Raw genomic sequence first — 22,653 nt, forward strand, 5'->3', positions numbered from 1 at the left:
GCCGCCACTGCTGAGTACATAGTTGTTGAGGAAAAAATGGACCTAAAAGTAATTGTTAACGGAAGCGAAAACGCCGTTGCGAATCCCTTATATACAGGGTACATGGAGAATATATTAGTTACAAAAAATATAATACAAATATACGTGGTTGCACTGCTGAATCACTTCTGACACAAAAGGACCACGATCTTCAGAGGTATACCCGAATCGCCATTTAGTAATACGGAATCAAATTAGAATAGTGGTTCTCAACCTTTTCGTCTTCGCGGACCCCCTTTGGACCGCCACGGATCTCCGCCGATCTCCGCAGTTTTATTTCAAATTTAGCTCAATTTTCGTGCAACCGTCATGTCATCTGTTTTGTGTAAATATTAAGTGTAGGATGCTGGTAAACAGCAACAAAATGACTTTTTTGAAGATAACATCGTATTATTTAGGTTGAAAATAGGAAGTCTTTTAGTATTTCAGAGCGATTTCTATTGTGGCATTTCTTGATTTACGAGGTCGTGTCTTATTAATCCGCGTCGTCGAATGGATATAAAGGAGTGCCATAAATACCTTTCCACAAAGAGGTGGTGGCGAATGCAGCAATAACGCATAACGCTTCTGACTACACCTTTGGGCATGATCGCAACTCCATGGCACCGAAATTGAGGAACAGATCTTTAATGACCACATAACGTTCAGCCTACTCATTTCTCTCTAGCAGCACATCTTGAATTTTTTCTGGAATAGTGGTTTATCACAGGAGAAATTGGATTTTTGCAATCAATTTTTTCCAAAACGCCAAAAAACAATCTCTAAACAGCAATTTGTTTTTAACATTAGGCTATTGGCAATTTGGCAATTAAAACGAGTTTGCACAGTAAGATATTTCCTCCTTTTGTTTATGTGAGCTCCGATGTTTCTGCCACGGTTGCAATGACTCGACTCCAACTCGAGTCACGATTTTCTGATGACTCGGCTTGACTCGGGTCATTTTCTCAGAATACGGAAATGACTCAACTCGACTCGAGTCCATCCGTGTTTTGACTCGATTTGGACTCCAGTCGTGGCGCATGAATCGACCCAAGTCATATGACTCGAGACTCAGACGGCCAAGACCGACATTTTAGTGTAATTTCGAAGAATAGTAAAGTAACGACACTATTCGTCTATTGCAGGAGTTGGCAATAATTTTTCTCCGCGGGCCAAATGAAAAAAATAAATACGTTGGCGGGCCGAGTGAAAAAAATTAGCTATATTCTCCAGCGTATTTTGATTTTATTTCTAAATTACATTGTTAATATATGCTGCGCCGTGAATATGTTGATACTATCTGATGAAAATGTGACGGTTAATTGAGAAAATATCTATTTGCTGTCATGATTGGAAACAATGTTAGGCATGATACATTTCAGCTCTCTTTGAACCCCTATCCACGTTCTTCTATTAAGACTCTAAAACGGTGATTCTCAAACTTTTTTAGGCACGCCTCCCTTTATGATAGTGAACAGATTCACCCCCACTAATCATGATATCACAAAATATTAAAAAAGTGCAACCAGAATGAATGCCAGCAACCCCAACGGATAGTTTGATGGCATGGAAGATGATGGCTGTTGATGAGAGCATAGGCGCCGAGTTACGGGGTGGCGGGGTGGCGCGAAGCCACCCCATGACAGAATTATAGGGTTGTTGTTGTTGATTATTATTTGATTGGCGATTATAACGCAAGTGGTTTTGTTCGCCATATCCAAAAAGTCATTCATCATCTAGGGGTGGGTATTGCATTACAAAATATAAACTCAAATATATGGCTTCGTTGCGAGAACAAACTCCACAACGTATGGAAAAATATGCGTGTCAGTCAAAAAGTTTGTTACGGTGGGAGCGATATTCTTCCTCCGACACGTGTCCTCGAGAACTCTTCTCTGGTGTCTATAATTTCGACACGTCAATAAATAATGGGCGACACTCTCTTCTTGGCGGCACGTTGAGCAATTAACTGAATCTGCTATTCCCAATTTGAATAGATGTGCTTTTAGTCCACAATGTCCGGTTTGTAGTCGGAACATAATCGCTTGATACCTTTTCGGTAGGCCATTCACGTCTGCTATGTGGTATACGGTTCGAAAACATTCCTTACATTGTTGTGACTTATCCGATTGTAAATAGCGGTTATTCCATAGCTCGATGCACGCCTTCCGACGCGAAGCAGCGATGTCTCGTACGGAAGGTTTGAATTCAGTCGTCTGCACACTGGCTTGACTCGCTCGTCTGGCCAATTCATCTGCCTTTTCATTCCCGGGAATTAGATAATGACCAGGTATCCAAACAATAGCGATCTCGTATCCTGCCTCCGATATCCGATGGATCGTCTGTAAAATTGGTGCGACGAGGTGATGGGATCGCCCATACACATTGTCAATCGCTTGAATTGCGCTCAAGCAGTCCACGAGTATCAGTATATTCGTATTGCTGTTTTCCACAGCCCATTGTAGAGCTAAGCTTATTCCCACCAATTCTGCAGTGAAGGAACTCGATTTCTTTATGATAGTGGTTGCACCGTTGATAGTTCGCGATACATAAGAATTATAGGGTGGCGGCCACCCCATACAAAATGGTTAATCACCCGCCATCTTTGCTGTCAATTAGCATGTCTGTGATTATCGCGTTAATGCCAACTATTTACTATTAACCGATACGCGCGCGAATAATTGAATACGCAGCTTGATCTAGTGCTTAAAACGCCCCACTAAATTGTAATCCGTGATTAGTAATCATACAATCGAAGCGACCTCGTTTACGACGTCGATTTCGACACGCGTACTCGGAGAAACACCAGCTCTCTCTACCGGATGAGCGAATTCACGTTCTACTTCTCTCAATTAACTTGTCTTTGCGCGCATATTTGTTTACAAAATAATTCTTGAGTTAGTTGCGTGAAATAGGACAGTGTGTTATTGTATGCCTACGAATTGAAAGTCAGTCCTGCGCAAAGTGCGCATATTCAATTGCAAACAATTGTCGCGATGTCAGACTCGGAACCCCATCTTGCTAAACGCAAGTTGAGGAATTACTTATTTGATACGCGCTTTCTCGTTTGCTATCATTTCCAGGCTGCTAATTCTTGTCTGCTTTATACACTCGTATTCTTCGAAGACACTTATAAGTGTTTGATTGTTATTAATACTGCGCATTGTGCAGTGCTTGGCGTTGAATCATGTTGTCAAATATTGATGCAACAAGAGGTTCTCGGTGGCGTAAATTCTGAATTTATTCGATTAGTTTGAGCGGGAACCTTTTATGTTCCAACAGACTTCATTGCTGGCCAGACCGCGTCATGCGCTTTTGCTGCAATAACACCTGGATAATGGGAGACATTCACAAACCACTTGGGGCGCCAACACCTCGTCCTATTATAGATAACTAACCGTAGGATAGTTATCTATAGTCCTATAATCCGTAGTAAACAAACAAAACTTATAGCTTTATTCCCTAGAAACCAGGTCAGCCACTGCCTGTTGGATTCAGGTAACAGGATTATTCTTTTGTATGTACGGCGTTTAAACATATTTACGACTGATGATTGAGTTCAGTGCAATTTATGAATTGCCGGGTTACTTCGTGTACCGGTATTTCATTTCCAGAGAGTGGCGTTTTAATATTAGCTGAGTGACATGTATATTTCATTTTAATAGACTGTAATATCATCTATCTACATTATAAAATGCCACGATATTGCTGTGTACCTGGTTGCGCTAGTCGGATTGGTGGTCATTTGATTCCTACGTCACCAGTGAAGCTGATGAAATGGAGAGTAGCAATTAGGAGATCAGACTCCAAAACGAAACAGCTTTGGACAGAGACATTGGGTAGAGGGTAGAGACATTGCTTGCTATGGTCATTTTCTACCAAGTGATTATATGAGCCGAACATGGAACTTGAAAGACAGGAGGCAGTCCCATCAGTCTTTAAGCATGATAAAAGAACGCCACTAAAAAAAGTCAGGAAGACAAACAATTCGAACCCATTTACACCAGAACCTACTGAAATAATTTTTTCCGGAACACATAGTGACCAGAAATTTCAAACAGACTCGGAAAATATGGGCATTCAGTGCCAACCGTGCTTCAATGCCAGCTTTCAGTTTAGAAAATATCAAGGATGATAACAGAGCAGTGCATGGTACTTCACTGGATTTGATGACATCAAACAGTTTCTGCTTTTAAAGGACATTGCAATGTATGATGTTCATCTATTGGAGTACACCTGTACGTTGTGTTCAAATGAAGAGCAAGTTTTTCTGACACTAATCAAGCTTCTGATCATCAACTGCTTGGTATTGTTTCAGAATCAATGGCTTCCCGCATCATTTATGCTTGCTCGGATCAAGCATATGTACTGTTTATTATCAAAATTACTAATTTTGCCTCCAAAACAAGTAATATTGGATCCCATGCCAGATGATTTAAAGAACTATGTCAATCAACGAGATAATTATTGACTCTACAGAAATCCCAATTGAGAAGCCATCTGATATCTATGCACCCTGCACAGTCTGTTACATTTTCCACTTGAAAGAATGGAAATACCATGGAAGTATTAATTGGTATTGCACCCACGGGCGCTGTCTCCTTCATAAGTGACTGCTATGGTGGATCCGTTAGTGACCGCAGCATTATTGAGCAATATGATTTGCTGGCCGAAGCCATAGCAATATTTGAAAAGGGCGACAGTATCATGGCTGATAAAGGATGCCTACTGCAAGGCTTGTTTGCACCATTCGATGTGAAAATCAACGCCCCTACTTTGATGAAAGGCATGACTCGGCTCTCTCAGGAACAGCGGGTAGAGGATTACACCATCTCCTCAAAACATGTACACCTTGAAAGGGTTATTGGTTATGCAAGGACATTCAAAATCATTCAAAATGTCTTGCCTTACAATCTCTTGCATTTGAAAAATGAAATAGTCTTTATCTGCTTTATGATTTTTAAATTTTGGAAAGACATACTTTGATATAGTCCTACATAACAGCATTTGATGCTTTTATTGTTTTGTGTTTGCTGAAGTAGACTTGGTTAGTGATAATGATTGATTACTTTTCGTGTTGCATGAGTTTTCTTGCTCCCACTTCAATATTGAGGCCACCATAATAAACCGGAATATCACTGTACTGGATTTGATGACTGAACAGAAAACATATCACTACCTAGACGCAAGTTTTGTTTTCATTTACTAAACAAGATGCATAAAAACTCCCAATATATAGGTAGACTACGTAATCAACAAAAAGAATCATGGAATTTGAAAATAACAATAATCACCACGACGGCATGAACGGTTTTGCTCAAAAAATTGTATTCAATGCTACATTGCATTCAGCAGTTTTCAGTTTTTCGTCTTGCGGTGACACAATCTTGACCACCAAAAAAGGACGCCAATACATTTCGTAGAACTTTTGCAACTTCAGAATCATAAATTTAGGAACAAATTATGGGTCAAACTCCATATTTTCCATGTGCACATTACGAAATGTATACATAAAACAACATATAGTTTCATACAAGCGCAAGTCATTTGGCCTTGTACTTTAGGCTTACCATACGTCCTCTTTTAAGAGGATTTGTCCTCTTTTTTGACTTTTTTGAAAGTGTCCTCGGAGGACGCTCTTTTGTCCTCTTTTTTGAGATTTTGTCCTCTTTTTTGAGAATTTTGGTCAAATTTATAGCAAATTGCGAGTGATATGCCGCAAATTAGTACAGAAGTGAAGCTCCGGCGGGTATTTCGGAGTGAAAAACGGTGATTTCAGCTCTGAGCGAAAAGATGAACTATTTTTTTTAGTCATCCACCTGGCAATGATGAGAGAAAAACGCTTTTTTTTAGTCAACCGATCACAACGTGGGAAATATTCAACGGTTTTTGAGAATTCTACTCCGGTTTTGCGAGTTGCAAATTTCTAAAAAAGTGGTCCTCTTTTTAGATTTCCAAAATATGGTAAGCCTATTGTACTTGGGCATACCATCTGATTTTTCTTCAGATAATAGCCATCTGCAGCAATCATCAAATATGGAAAATACTTTCCAGGTGTTATTAGGTCATCCTTTACCTTGTAGGGGCATTTGACTTCCAGCCAGCTACGCTAGGGATGTCAAAAGACAACAAATCAAGACAACGTTTCTTTCGGTATCCAATGTAAACAATGGATCACTAGGACGAGCTTTTGGCCCCCACGTGTATGAATGTCTCCCATCAAAATTGCACCGTTTCACGATCAAATTCGACTGGCTGATCGGGACTTACGTAGGCCGAAGGCCCCGGGCTGATATTAACCAGCATGTTGTCGTTATTAAAACTATAAATCCAGTCTATTTGAAATGCCAATTCACTAATTCGTATTATCGATGCTGCGTACTGCAAATTAGCGAGAATCATTTTTATGCGAAATGGGTCATCGATATCACATGTGCACTATCGGCGGTGGTTTGATTTAGCGCGTCCGCATGCAGGCCTACTGCCGTCCGCAGAAAAACTTCCGCCAAACAGTAACAATCTCTGAGTGTATAATATTGTTTGTGTTTATATATCTTTTTGATTAAAACTTATGACCGCGTCTGAACAAATTGTGCTCATTGCCATTGCCGAATCTGGGTATTTAGGTATGACTAGCGCACCCTGTAATTCTAATTATTGCAGGTTTGCGGCATGTCTGCAACTTCGTTACCAGCGTAACCTTGCCGGCCGATTGTACAGTCCGATAAAATTGATCACTACTATGTTTTTCGCACAGCGTATACTGATGCTGATTTCAGCAAACTAACGATCCTTATTAGATGTACCAATTCGACCTCGTCGTAACGTAGATTTCATCGCACACTCCGAGAAACACCGTCTCCTATCGCGATTTGACGACCAAACATACGTTCACCTTCTACAAATAAAATTGCATTATTTGCATCGATGAGGGCCGCAAGTCGTGTTTAAAATATTTTGCGAAACATTTTTGTGATAAATATTCTCGTAGCGCATAGCTGAACGGAGTTTTATTGTGTGTGCCTGCTAGTTGGAAACTAATCCAGTGCCCATAATATTAATCCAATTATTCTTTGCGAACGTAAATCGGGGAATGCAGCAATACAGTCGAAATCGATGTTTTAATCGGCAACCAATTGTCGCGATGCGAGCTACTCAATACCAAGTAAAAACCCATTGCGTTGGCGGTAAGGAATAATTACTGATTGGCCGCGCGCGTTTGTAATCATCATTCTTGCCTATCTTTCGTGTTTCAGAATTGTCGCGCCGTGTTCTGCTCAGTCCACCAGCGACGAATGCCGATATGGCGGCAATCAATGACCTAGTTTCGCAATCATCTCAGCGGGAGATCTCGCGTCGCGTTACATTGTGCGATGCGATATGCGTGCACACTGCACAGACGAATCTCGCTAATTGGCCCCGCGTAACACTGATAACACGACTTGTTGAATTGCAACTGAATATTAGCGTCAGAATGTCCATTTCAAAAGGATGAGTTTTGCGTTTCAAAAGGAGGGTGTTTCGACACCCCCCTGACTACGCGCCTGCCGCCACCCCATGCAAAAATAAAAGTCGGCGCCCATGGATGAGAGAGTGGTGAAATATCAAAGTCGGACAAAACACAGAGCATGAACTATAAGCTGGGGGCATATCGCGCGGAGCACGAATTTTTTTTTAAATACTATGGCTTCGCGCTACTCTTCTGACGCTTTCACGTCCCCCACTTTGAAAACCACTGCACTGAAATGTAAATGCAATAGTACAAAGCTTATTTTCTTAGTCCCTGCCTTCCGAGCGGTGTGCAGCTTAAATATTCTCAATGTTGAGCGATGCTTGCAGTTTTCCTGAACTTCGCGCTCCCTTGACCGAGTGTTTCGTGCTTTTGTCATAAAACCGACTTCAATTAAAATCCTTAATCTCGCCGACATGCTCGGCAAAAACTGTTTACCCCTGACTCCGGTATGCGAATATTTAGTGTTCTAAATTATAAACCTAAACCTTCTTTGAATTTCAGTTTTCGTTTTTTTTTTACTGCCAGGCCCGAACATTCTTCGCGGGCTGCATTTGGCCTGCGGGCCGCACTTTTCCCAGGTCTGGTATATTGGTACTGCTACTTGAAAATACGTGCAGAAACTGCTAAGTGTGAGAAAAATTAGTGTAATATACATGCGAACCATTCGATATCACCAAACAGAGTTATCAAAAGTGGGTTTAACAAGCATTTAACTGAAAACTGAGCAGTCAACACAATGACTTGGACTCGGACTCGAGTCATAATACCGTGACATGGACTAGGCACTCTGTTCACTGACTTGGACTCGGTGACTCAGTGGTGAATTGAAAATGACTCGGTATGACTCGAGTCAAACTATAAAAGTGAGATTGACTTGTAACTCGGAGCCTTGTGACTTGGTGACAACCCATATTTTTGCCGTTTTGCAGCGAAAACGCCTCGTGATTTCTCCAATTTAAAATAATAAAAATCAGGTTATCTACCATTTTGGAAATGTTTAGGCTTCGCAGACCCCCTAAAAATGCTTCGCGAACCCCTAGGGGTCTGTGGAGCCCCGGTTGAGAACCACTGGATTAGAACGTTCGCATTTACAGTTGAATGTCACGGCACCTGTTGCTGATAGCGCATTCGCGGGGCTAACGACTAAATCAATAGGAACATAACAACATACCAACTTACGTCGCCCGTTAGTGCCGCCGTCTTGGCGGTTTATAACTGTAATCAACCGCCTGATCATCGTATTTTCCCAACTCTGTTATTTATACCATTTTGATTTATGACAACTATGGTGCAAATACGCTAGAATGGCTAGATCAGGGGTTCTCAACCTGGGAGGCGCGGGAAGCTCTCAGGGGGGAGGGGCGCGAGAAATTAACCACGTCTGTATAAATTCTGACTAAATATGTGCATCACAATCATTATGAGAAGACGATTGTTAAAGATGAAACTTATTTCGTATTCAAGAAACCTAGCCAAATTCTAACTCCAGCATTCGCGCTCAACGGAGTATAGGCTGATTTCAACTTCATTTGAGCAAATGTTTGACATTCTTTGAAAATTTGGAGCAATTCCCACGTGTAAGTCATTCATTACTTCATAGCTTTGCAGTAGCCTAAAGTTCGGTGCGCTGTGTAGCTGTTGCTAATAATTGGCGAACTGCACTGCCTAAGACAGATTTAGATGCAATATAAGTTGCCCGGTTTCGCCCTCAATTAAGCTACTCTAAATAAACGTAATTTATTCAATTCCGAAACCGATCGATTTAGCATGTCAGTGCAGAACTACGCCGTGCTCTCTGTAGTCACTACCAGCAATAGGATTTCTCAGTACAACCTACCTTGAAATAATTTGATGTCCTGATCAATGTTTTTTTGCTATTTTCAAACAATTTTGGGGAAATTTGTCGGAAATGTTAAAGACTCAACAACTGGAATGCGGATTCAAACTTGGCGTAAGACATACCATATGTATACTATTAGATCAGGGAAGGGCATCCTGTTGCTGTTTTGTTTTTGGGGTATTCATGGTGTTTGTCGACTACTATGGTCATTTACACCAGGCCTATATTCCTTTTATTTTCCGTAACTGCCGACTTATAGCACGGCCCACCTCTAAGCTTTTGTAAGACACCGTGTACACGCATGAGGTGACGAGGAGGAGCCTAGGTAAACCTCCAACACTTAGGTATCGGAATTCGGAAGTCGACCTCGGTCGTTCTCGAACCCGCACCCATTGGTGTTGCAGCCGCGGATTATACCACTGCGCTATCTCGCCACCTATCCTGTTGCTGTAGATGGGAATTTGTGCGGCCGTCGACACCTAATTCAATTAGTATGTGTTAGCATCCGTCGACATGCAAATTGAAATTACGAATTAACTCCAAAATTTTTGAGAGATTTTAATTAATCTTGAAATTTTCTTCACACTCCGCATAATTCAACATAACCTAATTTTTCGATTTTAATATAGTAGCGCCCTTCTCACTCTTAGCCGGAATCGGAATCGTGCGTTCCACACGAAAGAAATTTGTTTATGGTACATTTGTGCGATTTTAATATATTTCCACTACCGATACAATCGATTATCCTGATCGGGGGTCAAGAAATAACAGCATGCAACCAAGTGATAACATTTGGCCCACACGAAGATGCATTATCATTTATAACTTGCCCTAAATTTTCAAAAGCACTCTCTCAATGAACCCTACAAGTGGATCTGATCACATGGGCTAAGAGAGGATAAATATTTGATAATAATATGTGATACTGCTACTATTAATTACGGAATTCATTCGTGAATCTGAAAAGGTTTCGCGCTCGGCGCCACAATATGCAATCCCAGCATCTATTCATAACATTGCGACTCGCGATTTCGGTACGTACAATAAAGGCTTTTGTTAAAAGTATAATCGTCCGGACCACGCAGTTCACCGGTAATGGATATGGACAAATTAACATAGGTATTTCGCGTCCAGTTATTTCATTACGGCTATGCCCTGGAACGCGACCTCGAGCTACATAAGTAATCGAAATGGGCCGTGATTAGCAAAAAGGCTGCCTACCTCTGTATTAGATGATGTTCTCTTTTTGACATGACGAAAAGTGTAGGGGGGGGGGTCAGAGGGATCGCAATATTTTCGACCATCCCCTAGGGGGGCGCATGTCCAAAAAGGTTGAGAACCGCTGAGCTAGATGATAAAGTATTCAGGTGGAAGATAAGGGCATGATTTTGAGGTGACATTTTGATAATCATTTGACTGGTCCGGCCCGCTAGCGAACTAAAGGCTTGAATCTGGCCCGCTACACATGTTGAGTTTGACACTCCTGTTTTAGAGGATTCTGTATATAGGTACTATCAAAACGGGTAAACACTTTCATAACGTTCTATTCTTGCAAGGATCATGATCCGTAACGGAGATGTGGGCTCATGTGCCATGTGGATCGGATTAGACGATAAGCGCACCGAAGGAGTATGGCGAAGTTCGGATGGGGGAAGAATAAACCCGGCTGTGACTAGCTGGAACCGTGGCGAACCGAATAATTTGGAGAATGAGGATTGCGCAAACGTATGGCTCGAAGGAAATATTCTTTTGCTGAACGACGCACCATGCTCGCAATCTTTCCCCTTCCTTTGCGAAGTAGACGTTACTCAAACATGATGCATTGTTTACGTTATTTCAAAAATTCTCGCTTGGGCTTCTGGCTTTGGGTTAGTTTGTCACCTGGCTACTTTAGCTGAATATAACTGGTCATTGGTCAGTAAAGAAGTAAGCATGTCTGTATATTTTAAATGCTCACGTGAGCCATGTCTTCTTCCGCTATTTAGTCAACTGATTCCCATTTTAGACCATTTCAATTTGTACTTCAACAGAATTTGAAAAGAAGCTTCTTACTTTTTGCAATTTAGATTCTGCCAAGTATAAAGCATCATATGGAAAAACTCCCACCACTCTCATTGGTGAAATTGTCATCACAGCAGGGCGGTATAGATCATATGATATCATGCGGACAGCGTAGGACGTTTAGGCACTTAATGCATTTTCCAACCGCATGACAAAATTGCTATCGATATGTACATCTTGAATCAAAATTGACGTATTGTATTGTATACCGGAATTTCTGTTCCATATGAATAGGACAGCATTCAAGGATCTGGCCAACATAAGCCGGCTTGCGTTGAGTCACCTCGTGAATTACATCGCATTTCACTGTAGCATGGGTTAATTTCGACGCCCAAGCAGTGCACCAGGGGACTGTTGGATGCTTTGCTGAAGGTTCAGCTACATTCAATTTTCTAATCATAGCTAGATCACATATCGGTCCGTACAGGTTGATGTTAGGTAGCCTAAGTACCCTGCCTACAACAATACCGTGTCTAAAATAGCTTACTTTGTGGTGGTGAATGACTTAGAATCTGGCATGAGTGGAAGTAGTGGCCGATTTCCATCCATCTTGGATCCACATGAGATGTCATATTGCAGTCGCGGATAAATACCCCAACAAAAACAGATGATGGGGCTAAGAAACAGAGTTGATTGGAGCTTACATATATTAGCTGACTATTGCCGGAGTATCAAACAAGACAACCCACAGAATTATGAGTTATTAGCCTAAATTCGGACCCTGAAACTCGCACTTGATTTGTTCCGTAGAAGCAATATCAGTTTGAATGAACCAAATAAAACGGTGAAAATGTTTATATTTCGAGTCTATTGATTTAATTTCGACTGCTTGTGGTTTTTGAATCGCTTCATACAATAAACACAAAATATTAAAAGTAGTACTTTTATGCTGGTTATGAGACAATGGGTGGGTGCCTACCCCAAAAACTTGACGTGATGGAGAAAAATGGAAGTCATGTTTGAATTCAGCGCCAAAAAGTTAGTCGAAATCAATTGTCCGATCAAAGTCAACAAAAATTGTGTTTACTAGTGTAATTGAAGTCTTGAATGCTTTAGGCGGGGGTCGGCAACCGCCGGCACGCTTGCCATTTGTGGCTCGCGAGATGATTTTTAATGGCACGCCAAATGATTTGACGCACACGACACCATGTTTTTGCAAGAAGTGAAACTGAAGTATTTAAAATGTACAAAGCTCGTAGGCGACCCACAGGTATGTCGTAAATCAACATAAAATAGAGGCTTTTCGGGCAGATTTTATTTCGCTTGAATAAATTTTCCGCGCTTCGCGCGAATTACTCATTCCTGGCTTCTCACTTCTAATGTTGGAAACCAAGACAATAATATATTCAGAGAGAGAGAAAAAATATTTTGAAAAGATACGCGCAATGTACATAAATTTTAAATAAGTCGAACCGTGGCCTATCGTAGGCCCCGGTCGAACCGTATTAGCAGTTTCGAAAGAACGGCAACCTAATATGGCATGAAACCGTCTGGATGCTTTAGTCTAGGAGTGTGCAGTGTGCAGCCACAATGATTGGCGGCGATGAAACCTTGAAATAAAATAACTGCCGCATGTTGGCCAAAACGTTCAACTTTGATATGGCTACTGTCCAGGTGCCGCAATGACCAGTGCCGAATAGTCCAGCGTCCGCAGCTTTAGCCGCTCGTATCAAACAAAACCCGCAAAGGAAAATAACGAGCCCCGTGTCGTAATGCGAATTGTGAATCTTGTTAATCTCACGAAAGGGGATGTAATTTTAGTTTCGTCTGGCACGTGTATGTGATTCCAATAAAATTGGATCAACCAAAACCTTTACCGCTTAGACTCGATCTTTGGAGCTTTGCAGACAAATCTATTGTCAGACCAGCCTTAATGCGACATCAAACCGACTTGTGTGGTATAGGGGTAGGCACATCTTTCATCATCAGGTCATATCATGATTACAACATTGCTGGGTCTATCACTAATTGGCTATGATGCAGAACAAAGTATACTTGGCAACGACTATAAAGGAACCGCATAAGATCGATCATAGCGAGACTAAAAATAAATGATGCAAATATTGCATACATCAGGCGATAGGTTTAGTGCGGTAGCGACCAAATGTTATACCATTCGCAACCAATATTTAAAAAATCACTGGCGTGACTGTAAATATATGCGGTTGGTGGGATTCCTTGCTTGAAACGCCAAATTGGACAACATTAAAAACGTTTGGCACGCCAATTGGTAATCTCTTGACATTTTTTGATATTTTAACACGCTTCTTACGAAACGATTCCGACCCCTGCTCTATGGGTTGGCTGAATCAGCTTTTTATGCTTGGCACTTGTCAGATTCCTACAGTAAAATGAATTTACGCGCAAGTGTTGTCAAAGTCCACAATCATGCTACAGAAAGGGGTCTAAAGGTAAGCACAGACTATGCTTGTAGGAAAGTTTGCTTGTATAAACTATATTCGGCGTAGTAACAAGCATAGCAGACTAGGTAGTTCTCGGATTTATACTTAGTTCTATAAGTTCACAATCATTCGATGTTTCACATATGTCATGCCTGCAATATTGTTGCTATTGTTGCTAACGTATCGTGAACTACATTTCAAACTAAAATGTTCAATGGCCAGGTGTCACATTTTACTATTAAATCACCGACTTACAATGCGCTTACAAAATCATTGCCGTGGGCAAATTCTTGAACAAGTAAAAGCACGAAATAAGCAAGCTGCTGCGGTTGTGATCATTCAAGGATAGCTAATTAACCAATCACATGCCGTGATTTCGTGATTACCAGTCTTCTCGCCATTCTATGGTTGCTGGCACGCCAACTTTACGCTACTTTCAAACGCTACTAGCCAAATCTTAACGTCTATCCTGTGATCTTATTGCAGGCCCATTGACGTTTTGATCCGATATAATCTATATAGAATGAAACATGGATACGCATCATTTGTGAGATTCTCCAAATAATGGACAACCCATATTGAACAAAGCGAACTCGGCTTCCCCGCGTTCATTCCTCTCCTATATGTACAACTCACAGCATTGCTAAAAGTAATATATATTGACAAACAAAGCGTACATAAAGACCTGCTTTCGATGTCGAGTGCATAAACAGGTGCTGTTTTGAATGATGTCAATTGTGTATCCTGCCGCTGCTGACTTATATGTGACTCAATCCTTCTAAATTACAAGAAGCTAAATGACACACAAAACGATTCCATAATTATCGGTGTCGACTTCATTCGCGAATCCGCCATCGCTCACGAAGGACTACATACCCAGCAAACACATAATTGCCTAGGGCTATCCAAGCAGTGTCCGAGTGTCCCAGTGTCCGGTTGGACAGACGTGGGCTAATACTTGGCTATCCACGTTGGAAAATGTCCGGTTCGGATATCCTAGGACATACATACAGAAAATCATTTCGGATAGTCCACTAAAAGTCCCAATTCAATTTCCAATGGATATCATAATCTGACAGTGTGCGGATATTTCCATGTTGTATCAACTAAAAAGTCAACCACTCAAGTTCTTGCTGATAAGGGCACATATTTCATCCTTTCAAAATGTTTCAAGAGTACAGTTCGAAAGAAAATCGCACGTTTACACACCGATATTCGGGATAGTCCACTGAAAGCGCGAATCAGAATTCCAATGGATATCATATTCGGACAGTGTGAGGATAGCTCCATTTTGTTTCAGCTATAAAGTCAACCTCTCATTAACTCCCGACGCTGATATGCACAAATTGCACACATTCAGTATTTCAAAATATTTCAATAGAATTTGAAGGAAAATCGTCACTGGACGTGATTCTTCATAGCGACGTCACGTAACCGGATTATGCATGCTGGCATTGAACGGTCAATATTCACTGTCGGGCCTACATTTCAAGCTTTTAAACATTGTCATTTCTGTGCCCTTTTAGCTGTCGTGTTACTGTTTGTTCCTGCGGTGAACATTCGCAATTCCGAAAGATGTTACGAACTTTTCGCGTGCGTCATGCCGTGAGATGTTTAGCGTTTTTCACTTGAATGCATTCAATGGGTCGGCAGAAATGGCGACTGCGCACAGTGAATATGACTTGATCGCCATATAATTTACAGGGATTATATGCCGGTATATTGAATAGTTAATGGTATACTCTAATATCGACTTCGATAATGGTACATTCTCTTTCGTACTTTTATTTTGAGCATGTAATAAACTTTACAATTTGACAATTACAATTTTTGTACCTCATAATGTTTTACCGATGTTATATAGCTAAGTGATGTTACCCCACTGAATACCACTCAACGATTGACTAGCTTTCCTCGTGCGTCGCGCCATGCCTGAAGTGAATGAGATCATTAGCCTTTTTCATCCATATGCGCAGTGGCGCATTGCTCAGCGAGCCCAGTTCACGTGATTCAAATTTTCGTCTGGGAAGTTTGAACCGTGATTCTTTGAAGTGAATTGTTGTCAGCGGCGAGAAGCATTTTCGACATTTGCTGTGTGCCACTTAGCTCGGTGATTACCTAACCATAACCACTGGTTGTAGCAGTGTAGTCAGTCAATGATAATGATACGGTTATAGTCAGAAGTGGCGTATGTGCACAACGAAAATGCGCTTGGTTATTGAATCCCTATATAGTATTAAAGAGCTATTATGACGGATGTTCGGTATAGTTAGGTAGGTAGGTAGGTAGGTAGATTTAGAGTTGATACTGTTATAGTACGTCCTTTTATTGTAACCAAACCTGATTTCTTGATCAACATAAGGTAAGAGTTACTGTTTTGTGATTTATGACTGGAAATGGATTGGAAGGTACAGAAACATTTGACTGACCGCAAGCTATCAGAATTTTTGAATTAGACCCGTAACCCAAATTGAGTGATAGACATCCCTACTCAAGAGTCGTGGTTGCTGGTATTTCAATCATGATAATAATGCTTGGCTTCCAAATTGTATTGTTGAAGTACCGATATTCAATTCTACCCAGCCCTATATATATATATGGTTTGAGTACTATATTGCAATACTAACTTGGATAGCTCGGCATCGGATGCGGGGAAAAAACGACGGATACGAAGATCTACCAAATATGATTCCGATTCAAGGTCTGATTCGGGTGGTCACGAGAAGATTCAAAGAAAACGCACATGTTCCACTGATACCAGTGATACTGATCTTGCGGAAGCTCAGGCGAAACAGTTCGAAAAGAAATCTCAGCATCTTGAAGAAAAATGAAGGAAGAAATCTGCCAGTAATGTCGTGATTTTACGGACAGTGCATCACCAATTTACCAAATGCAGGTTAGAGCTTAATTCCTCCATGTGGTATCAAAACAGCAGGAAATCTGCAGTTATGACCGTTTGATTTGTAAAAAAATATTTAACTCTTATATATAGTCTAGAACAGGGGTGGGCAAACTTTTGAGCTCGCGGGCCGCATTCAACATCTGAATCCATTCGCGGGCCGCACAATATAAAATTGAGATCATAAACCAAAACGCAATATTGGTATTTGATTATATAGTGAGGACACCACTGTGATTCTAATAGAATTCTCAGGAATTATATATGTTCAGGTGAAACACAAAAAACATCAGGAGCATCATCATATGTTTTAGTTTAGAATTTCTAACAGAATTCCGAAAACCGCTTGCCAGATTTGACAATAGTTTTTTGTAACAGGTTATCGGGATATCTGATCATGAATGCGACTCAATCAGTAGACACAGGTACCCAACTGTAAAACAGATTTGAAAATGGTTTGAAATAACTCAGGAATAGCAACAGACCAGAATCACAACCAATACGATGAAATGTCGCGTTGTTCAATACATAGACACACTTGAATTTCCGACATACTCGATACATATATAATTGAAGAAATACCCATGTTGGGACCCTAAAGGAAGATATTCAACCCCATCTATGGACGTAAGTACCCTTATGAAAGATATATTGACAAACAATAAGCTTCGGAATAACTCAGGAACAGAACAGAATCCGATTGAATTCGATGGAATATCGCGTCGTTCAATACATAGACACACTTGAATTTCCTACAAAATCGATACATATATAATTGAAGAATAATCCATGCTGGGACCCTAAAGGAAGATATTCACCCCCATGAGTGGACGTAAGTACCCCTAATAAAGAATTATTCACGAGTATTCGGGTTCGGAAGAACTCAGGAACAGAACAGAATCCGAATGAATTCGGTGGAATGTCGCGTCGTTCAATACATAGACACACTTGAATTTCCTACAAAATCGATACATATATAATTGAAGAATAATCCATGTTGGGACCCTAAAGGAAGATATTCACCCCCATGAGTGGACGTAAGTACCCCTAATAAAGAATTATTCACGAGTATTCGGGTTCGGAAGAACTCAGGAACAGAACAGAATCCGAATGAATTCGGTGGAATGTCGCGTCGTTCAATACAGAGACACACTTGAATTTCCTACAAAATCGATACATATATAATTGAAGAATAATCCATGTTGGGACCCTAAAGGAAGATATTCACCCCCATGAGTGGACGTAAGTACCCCTGATAAAGAATTATTCACGAGTATTCGGGTTCGGAAGAACTCAGGAACAGAACAGAATCCGAATGAATTCGGTGGAATGTCGCGTCGTTCAATACATAGACACACTTGAATTTCCTACAAAATCGATACATATATAATTGAAGAATAATCCATGTTGGGACCCTAAAGGAAGATATTCACCCCCATGATGGGACGTAAGTACCCCTAATAAAGAATTATTCACGAGTATTTGGGTTCGGAAGAACTCAGGAACAGAACAGAATCCGAATGAATTCGGTGGAATGTCGCGTCGTTCAATACATAGACACACTTGAATTTCCTACAAAATCGATACATATATAATTGAAGAATAATCCATGTTGGGACCCTAAAGGAAGATATTCACCCCCATGAGTGGACGTAAGTACCCCTAATAAAGAATTATTCACGAGTATTCGGGTTCGGAAGAACTCAGGAACAGAACAGAATCCGAATGAATTCGGTGGAATGTCGCGTCGTTCAATACATAGACACACTTGAATTTCCTACAAAATCGATACATATAAAATTGAAGAATAATCCATGTTGGGACCCTAAAGGAAGATATTCACCCCCATGAGTGGACGTAAGTACCCCCCCTATCATTCGCATATGACAAACACAATCATGGCCATTAACTAACTTGCTCGGTCTCGATCAATGCAAAAGAGATGATTCGTTTTTTGAAACCGTAGCGACGACCACGTGTAAATCTATGCGATAGACTTCTATCTCCTTACATTCAGTCGTGTCGTTTCCATTTTAATACGGACCTCACATGTATGACATGCACACACTAACGCCGTAAACAGAAGTCGATGATTTTGATTAATAAAAATATTTCCTGACTACATCGGAATGTCTATGTTGTAGAAAGTAAATACTATTATGGTGTTGTGTGTTTAATGAAAGCGATTGGTTACAAGTATGTTTTGGGAAAATAAAAGTTATTTTTCTGTATGTGGCAGTTTGTGAGGAGATGAAGATAGATTCGTGGTTTTAATTGGATTGTGATTGCGCTGTTTTAATGTATGCTTCAACATGGAGACTTGACGCTGAACAACAACTCGATACACTAAACAATTTGTCACTGGTGTGCAAAAGGTTAGGAAAATTTTAATACAGCTCCATCTACTGGTTGTTTTGTTGTGAGGACAATCATGTGATGACTCAGCACTTTTCGGTAGCAAAGTAGATTGATCTATGTGAAAGATGTAAGGACCGTGACTAGAAAACATATGTACTCTGTTGTTGGAGTATCTGGTTTATTGTTATGACATTGACAGAACCCTCGGGAAGTGGGTATGCTTTTCTTTCACGAAAGTTTACGCGGCTCCGTTGTGATGAATTTGTGTTAACTAAACTTGGATGTATACCGCAATTGTGCTCGACTTACACATGGTATTCGCATACTGCACGCATACAAACTTTTGTGTAAACAATTCTGATGTTTCTGTTCGTACTAGTTCTGTGTTGAACTATTTGATTATTAAGATACATGAAGATCCATTCAGACAATAAAGTTCTTGTGACATCGAAACAGTTTGAAAGCGCCACCAATCATTGTACGGGTTCGTAGCATGGGAATATCGAATATTTTCGTGTCTCATGAATATCTTTCTTATACACTTAGTATGAAATGAGATAATAATTAGTGTCCTACAAAAGTAAAACATGTTGTGTTTGATTGCATACTTTTTATCGTTGTTCGTTGTGGTTTTGAAAGATGGATGAGTTAACATTTAAATATAGTAAGCGGAACAACTCAAGTAATAAATTTTACTCGTTTGAAAATCGACTCGTTTGAAAATACCGATCAATGGAGTAACAGTATCAATATGAATGGTATATTAATTTTTGCGATATGTACCAACCTTCTAAGTATAACTTGTCAAAAATTTATCATGTCATAGAAAAGTCGGTTGTCGCGAATTCGACACAAATGTACTTCGATTATTACGATGATGGAAATTACGATCAACGGAGTATTTCGAAGTGGATGTGTATCGTTTGGTATGTTCACCAATCACTAAATGTCGATTAGTTAAACGATACATTTACAAGTTTACCGAAATCTTGATTTACAAATGACAGCTTGATGATGTAAAGCTCAACCACTCAAATGTGTTCATTGCAAAGTATTTGACCCAAACAAAATATCGAATGGAGACCAACACATTGGTTTCATTTCCGAGTGGGTGAAATTTTTTTCTGCTGGACCTATATGATTTACATTTAGAAAAACGATCTACACCGATTAGGTGACACTGTTTAATATCCAACGAGTGAAATTTCTTAGGGTTTTGATTTACCGAGTTAATTATCAGCGATGGCCAGGTATGATTTGTATTTAGAAAAAGCGACCCACACCGATTAGGCGACACTGTTTAATATCTAATGAGTGAGTGAAATTTCTTAGGGGTTTGATTTATCGAGTTAACTACCAGCGATTCAATCAGATCCAAGTAACGTATTTTAGTGGCCGAGTATTGTGACGAATGACAATGGGAAATTTTCCAATTTCTCTGATCGTGCGCGTTACACAATTAGTTCTAGTACGCATTCAGTGAACATCATACAAATTGACAACAACTTTCCTTAGTTTGGTTACATGATGACAATTATTCTGTAGGTTCAAATCGATATCGCTACTATGAACAGCAATACAAACACATTTTTGTAGATTTCAGTGTAGCACATACTTCGATATTATTGTTATGGGTTTTGTATGAACCAAGACCAGTTGAATAGAATCCATCCAGTAAAGATACCTCTATTTGCTTTTTTTGATGATCAAAGTCTTAGAGTGTGACCTCGTAATGTTTTTACATTTCACGCATTTTCGACAGAGAGTGTGAACAGAGTTTAAGACAGATTAAATGACACCGCCCCGGAGCCCAAAGTGATATTTTCGTACTGCGTATTGTGCGTATGTTTCAATTCGATCACAGATTCCGACAATAAAGTATTGCACCGGTTGTTAATATACAAACGAAATTGTTGTTTCATCTTTAGTCTTGGTTACTGGAAACAATTACATTTGTAAAATATTTTCTGATATCCGTGATACGCAGAGTGATATGTACCAAGGTGGAATAATTTTTCAATCATGAACATTTCAGACACGCATAGTTTTACAACTCGATATGTTAATAACAACATTACTGAAAAGATTGTTGTTGTCATAATAACCTTTACCACAACGCCGGGTCTAATTAACACGAATAATTTAATAATCAAGTCATGATCAACTATTACATATGGCACATCAATGTATCAATCCTTATGTTTACAGAATGGTAACTTTCGATATAACACAAGCGTTCGATTGTAAGAAATGAAGTCGCAACTATACGTTGATCAGACTTTCAAATCTCGTATACTCAAACATATTATGTTAATCTCAAGTCACCTGCACCGAGTGGTAATTACTTTTGTCTTACAAAATATATCGAGTAATAATTACTTTGTCTTGCAGAATATACCGCGTAGTAATTCCTCTATCTTACAGAATAGTAACGACTTTTAAAGTTGAATAAAAAAGATGCGTCGTAGGGATATGAGTAAAACCGAACCTGTTATGGATTTTAGGTTTTAGCGATTGTATGGACTCGTGTATGCTTGGCTGTTTTTCATACTGATACTGTTTGAGTTGGTCGGGTAAGTTACGAACGGATTTACTTGACAAGGTTTTCCTGATTGACTGAGTATGGTAAAATGTTAAAATGTCGAGCCTTAATACTATTTCCGTTAACTCAATTGCAATAAAACATAACCCGCATTCAAATAATACGTAAGCTACAAGTGGATTTAAAACTTTATGATGTTTTGGGTTAACTCAGGTCAGTGGTCATGTTGTGTTGATTTCAGGGATGATCATGCCGAGTTGGCCGGGTAAATTAGGTAATGTGGTAGTAACTATGACCGTACAAAGTTGCCGACATTCCAATATCTTTTACGCTGTAATATACGGATTCACTTGTGATAATTTAATTCTCAGTTATTGTTCAGACATTCAAATCTCGTATACTCAAAATGAAATAGGTTTATGTCAAGTCGTATATGCACCGACTAGTAAATACTTTGTCTTCAGAATAGTAACGACCTTTACAATTGAATAAAAAATACCGATCATACGAATACAACAAGGATGAATCAATTCAAGTTTGTGAGTTGTTGTGATATAATCAAGTAAGTGAAAACTAGGTTTTGAACACTTGTTAATGTTGTGAATAATTCTTTTGAGTATGGTAAGGTGTTAAAATGTCTCTTTGACAAACGGAAAGCCGGATCGTGAATAGAGTTGTAATGTTTCAATATTTGTTTCAAATCAATGTGCGTATAATTTCGAAATGGCACTTGGAAAGATGGTAGTCATGTTTGTCAATCCTATTTCAACTCACACTACGCCAAGTCAAAATATTTCGTTTCGGATTACCTCAATATAACTATAGAACATCTCGTGAATGGATTCCGACACCGTACTATACCTAGATCGCTATGTCTGATGCATTATCGCGTCACCGACGTAGGATTTTACAATTATTTCACACCTTTTTGAATAAGCGTCAACTTCACAGAGGATTAGGGTTGCGTCAGAAATAAGTGAAAATTTGTCGGTATTCGAATCACCGTCTGCGACGGTTCTG

The 22,653-nt window shown here is 39.9% G+C and overlaps 1 protein-coding gene across 43 annotated transcripts in view; it reads left to right on the forward strand.

The window, feature by feature from the left end:
- The window catches only part of LOC145437410 (uncharacterized), a 183,328-nt gene that overhangs the window by 79,426 nt on the left and 81,249 nt on the right, over window positions 1–22,653 (forward strand). Inside the window, exon 48 of one of the 43 annotated variants that reach the window (XM_080314627.1) lies at window positions 10,928–11,638. The exons of the other annotated variants lie outside the window; for them this stretch is intronic. Within the exon in view, the coding sequence (XP_080170753.1) occupies window positions 10,928–11,189 (262 nt within the window). The 3' untranslated portion in view covers window positions 11,190–11,638. Of the gene's footprint in view, window positions 1–10,927; window positions 11,639–22,653 lie in introns of those variants that run through there. 43 annotated transcript variants of the gene reach the window in all.

This window comes from Botryllus schlosseri, chromosome 4, assembly GCF_051294905.1.
Source record: "Botryllus schlosseri isolate E-star chromosome 4, Bs_hap1, whole genome shotgun sequence".
NCBI lineage: Eukaryota > Metazoa > Chordata > Ascidiacea > Stolidobranchia > Styelidae > Botryllus > Botryllus schlosseri.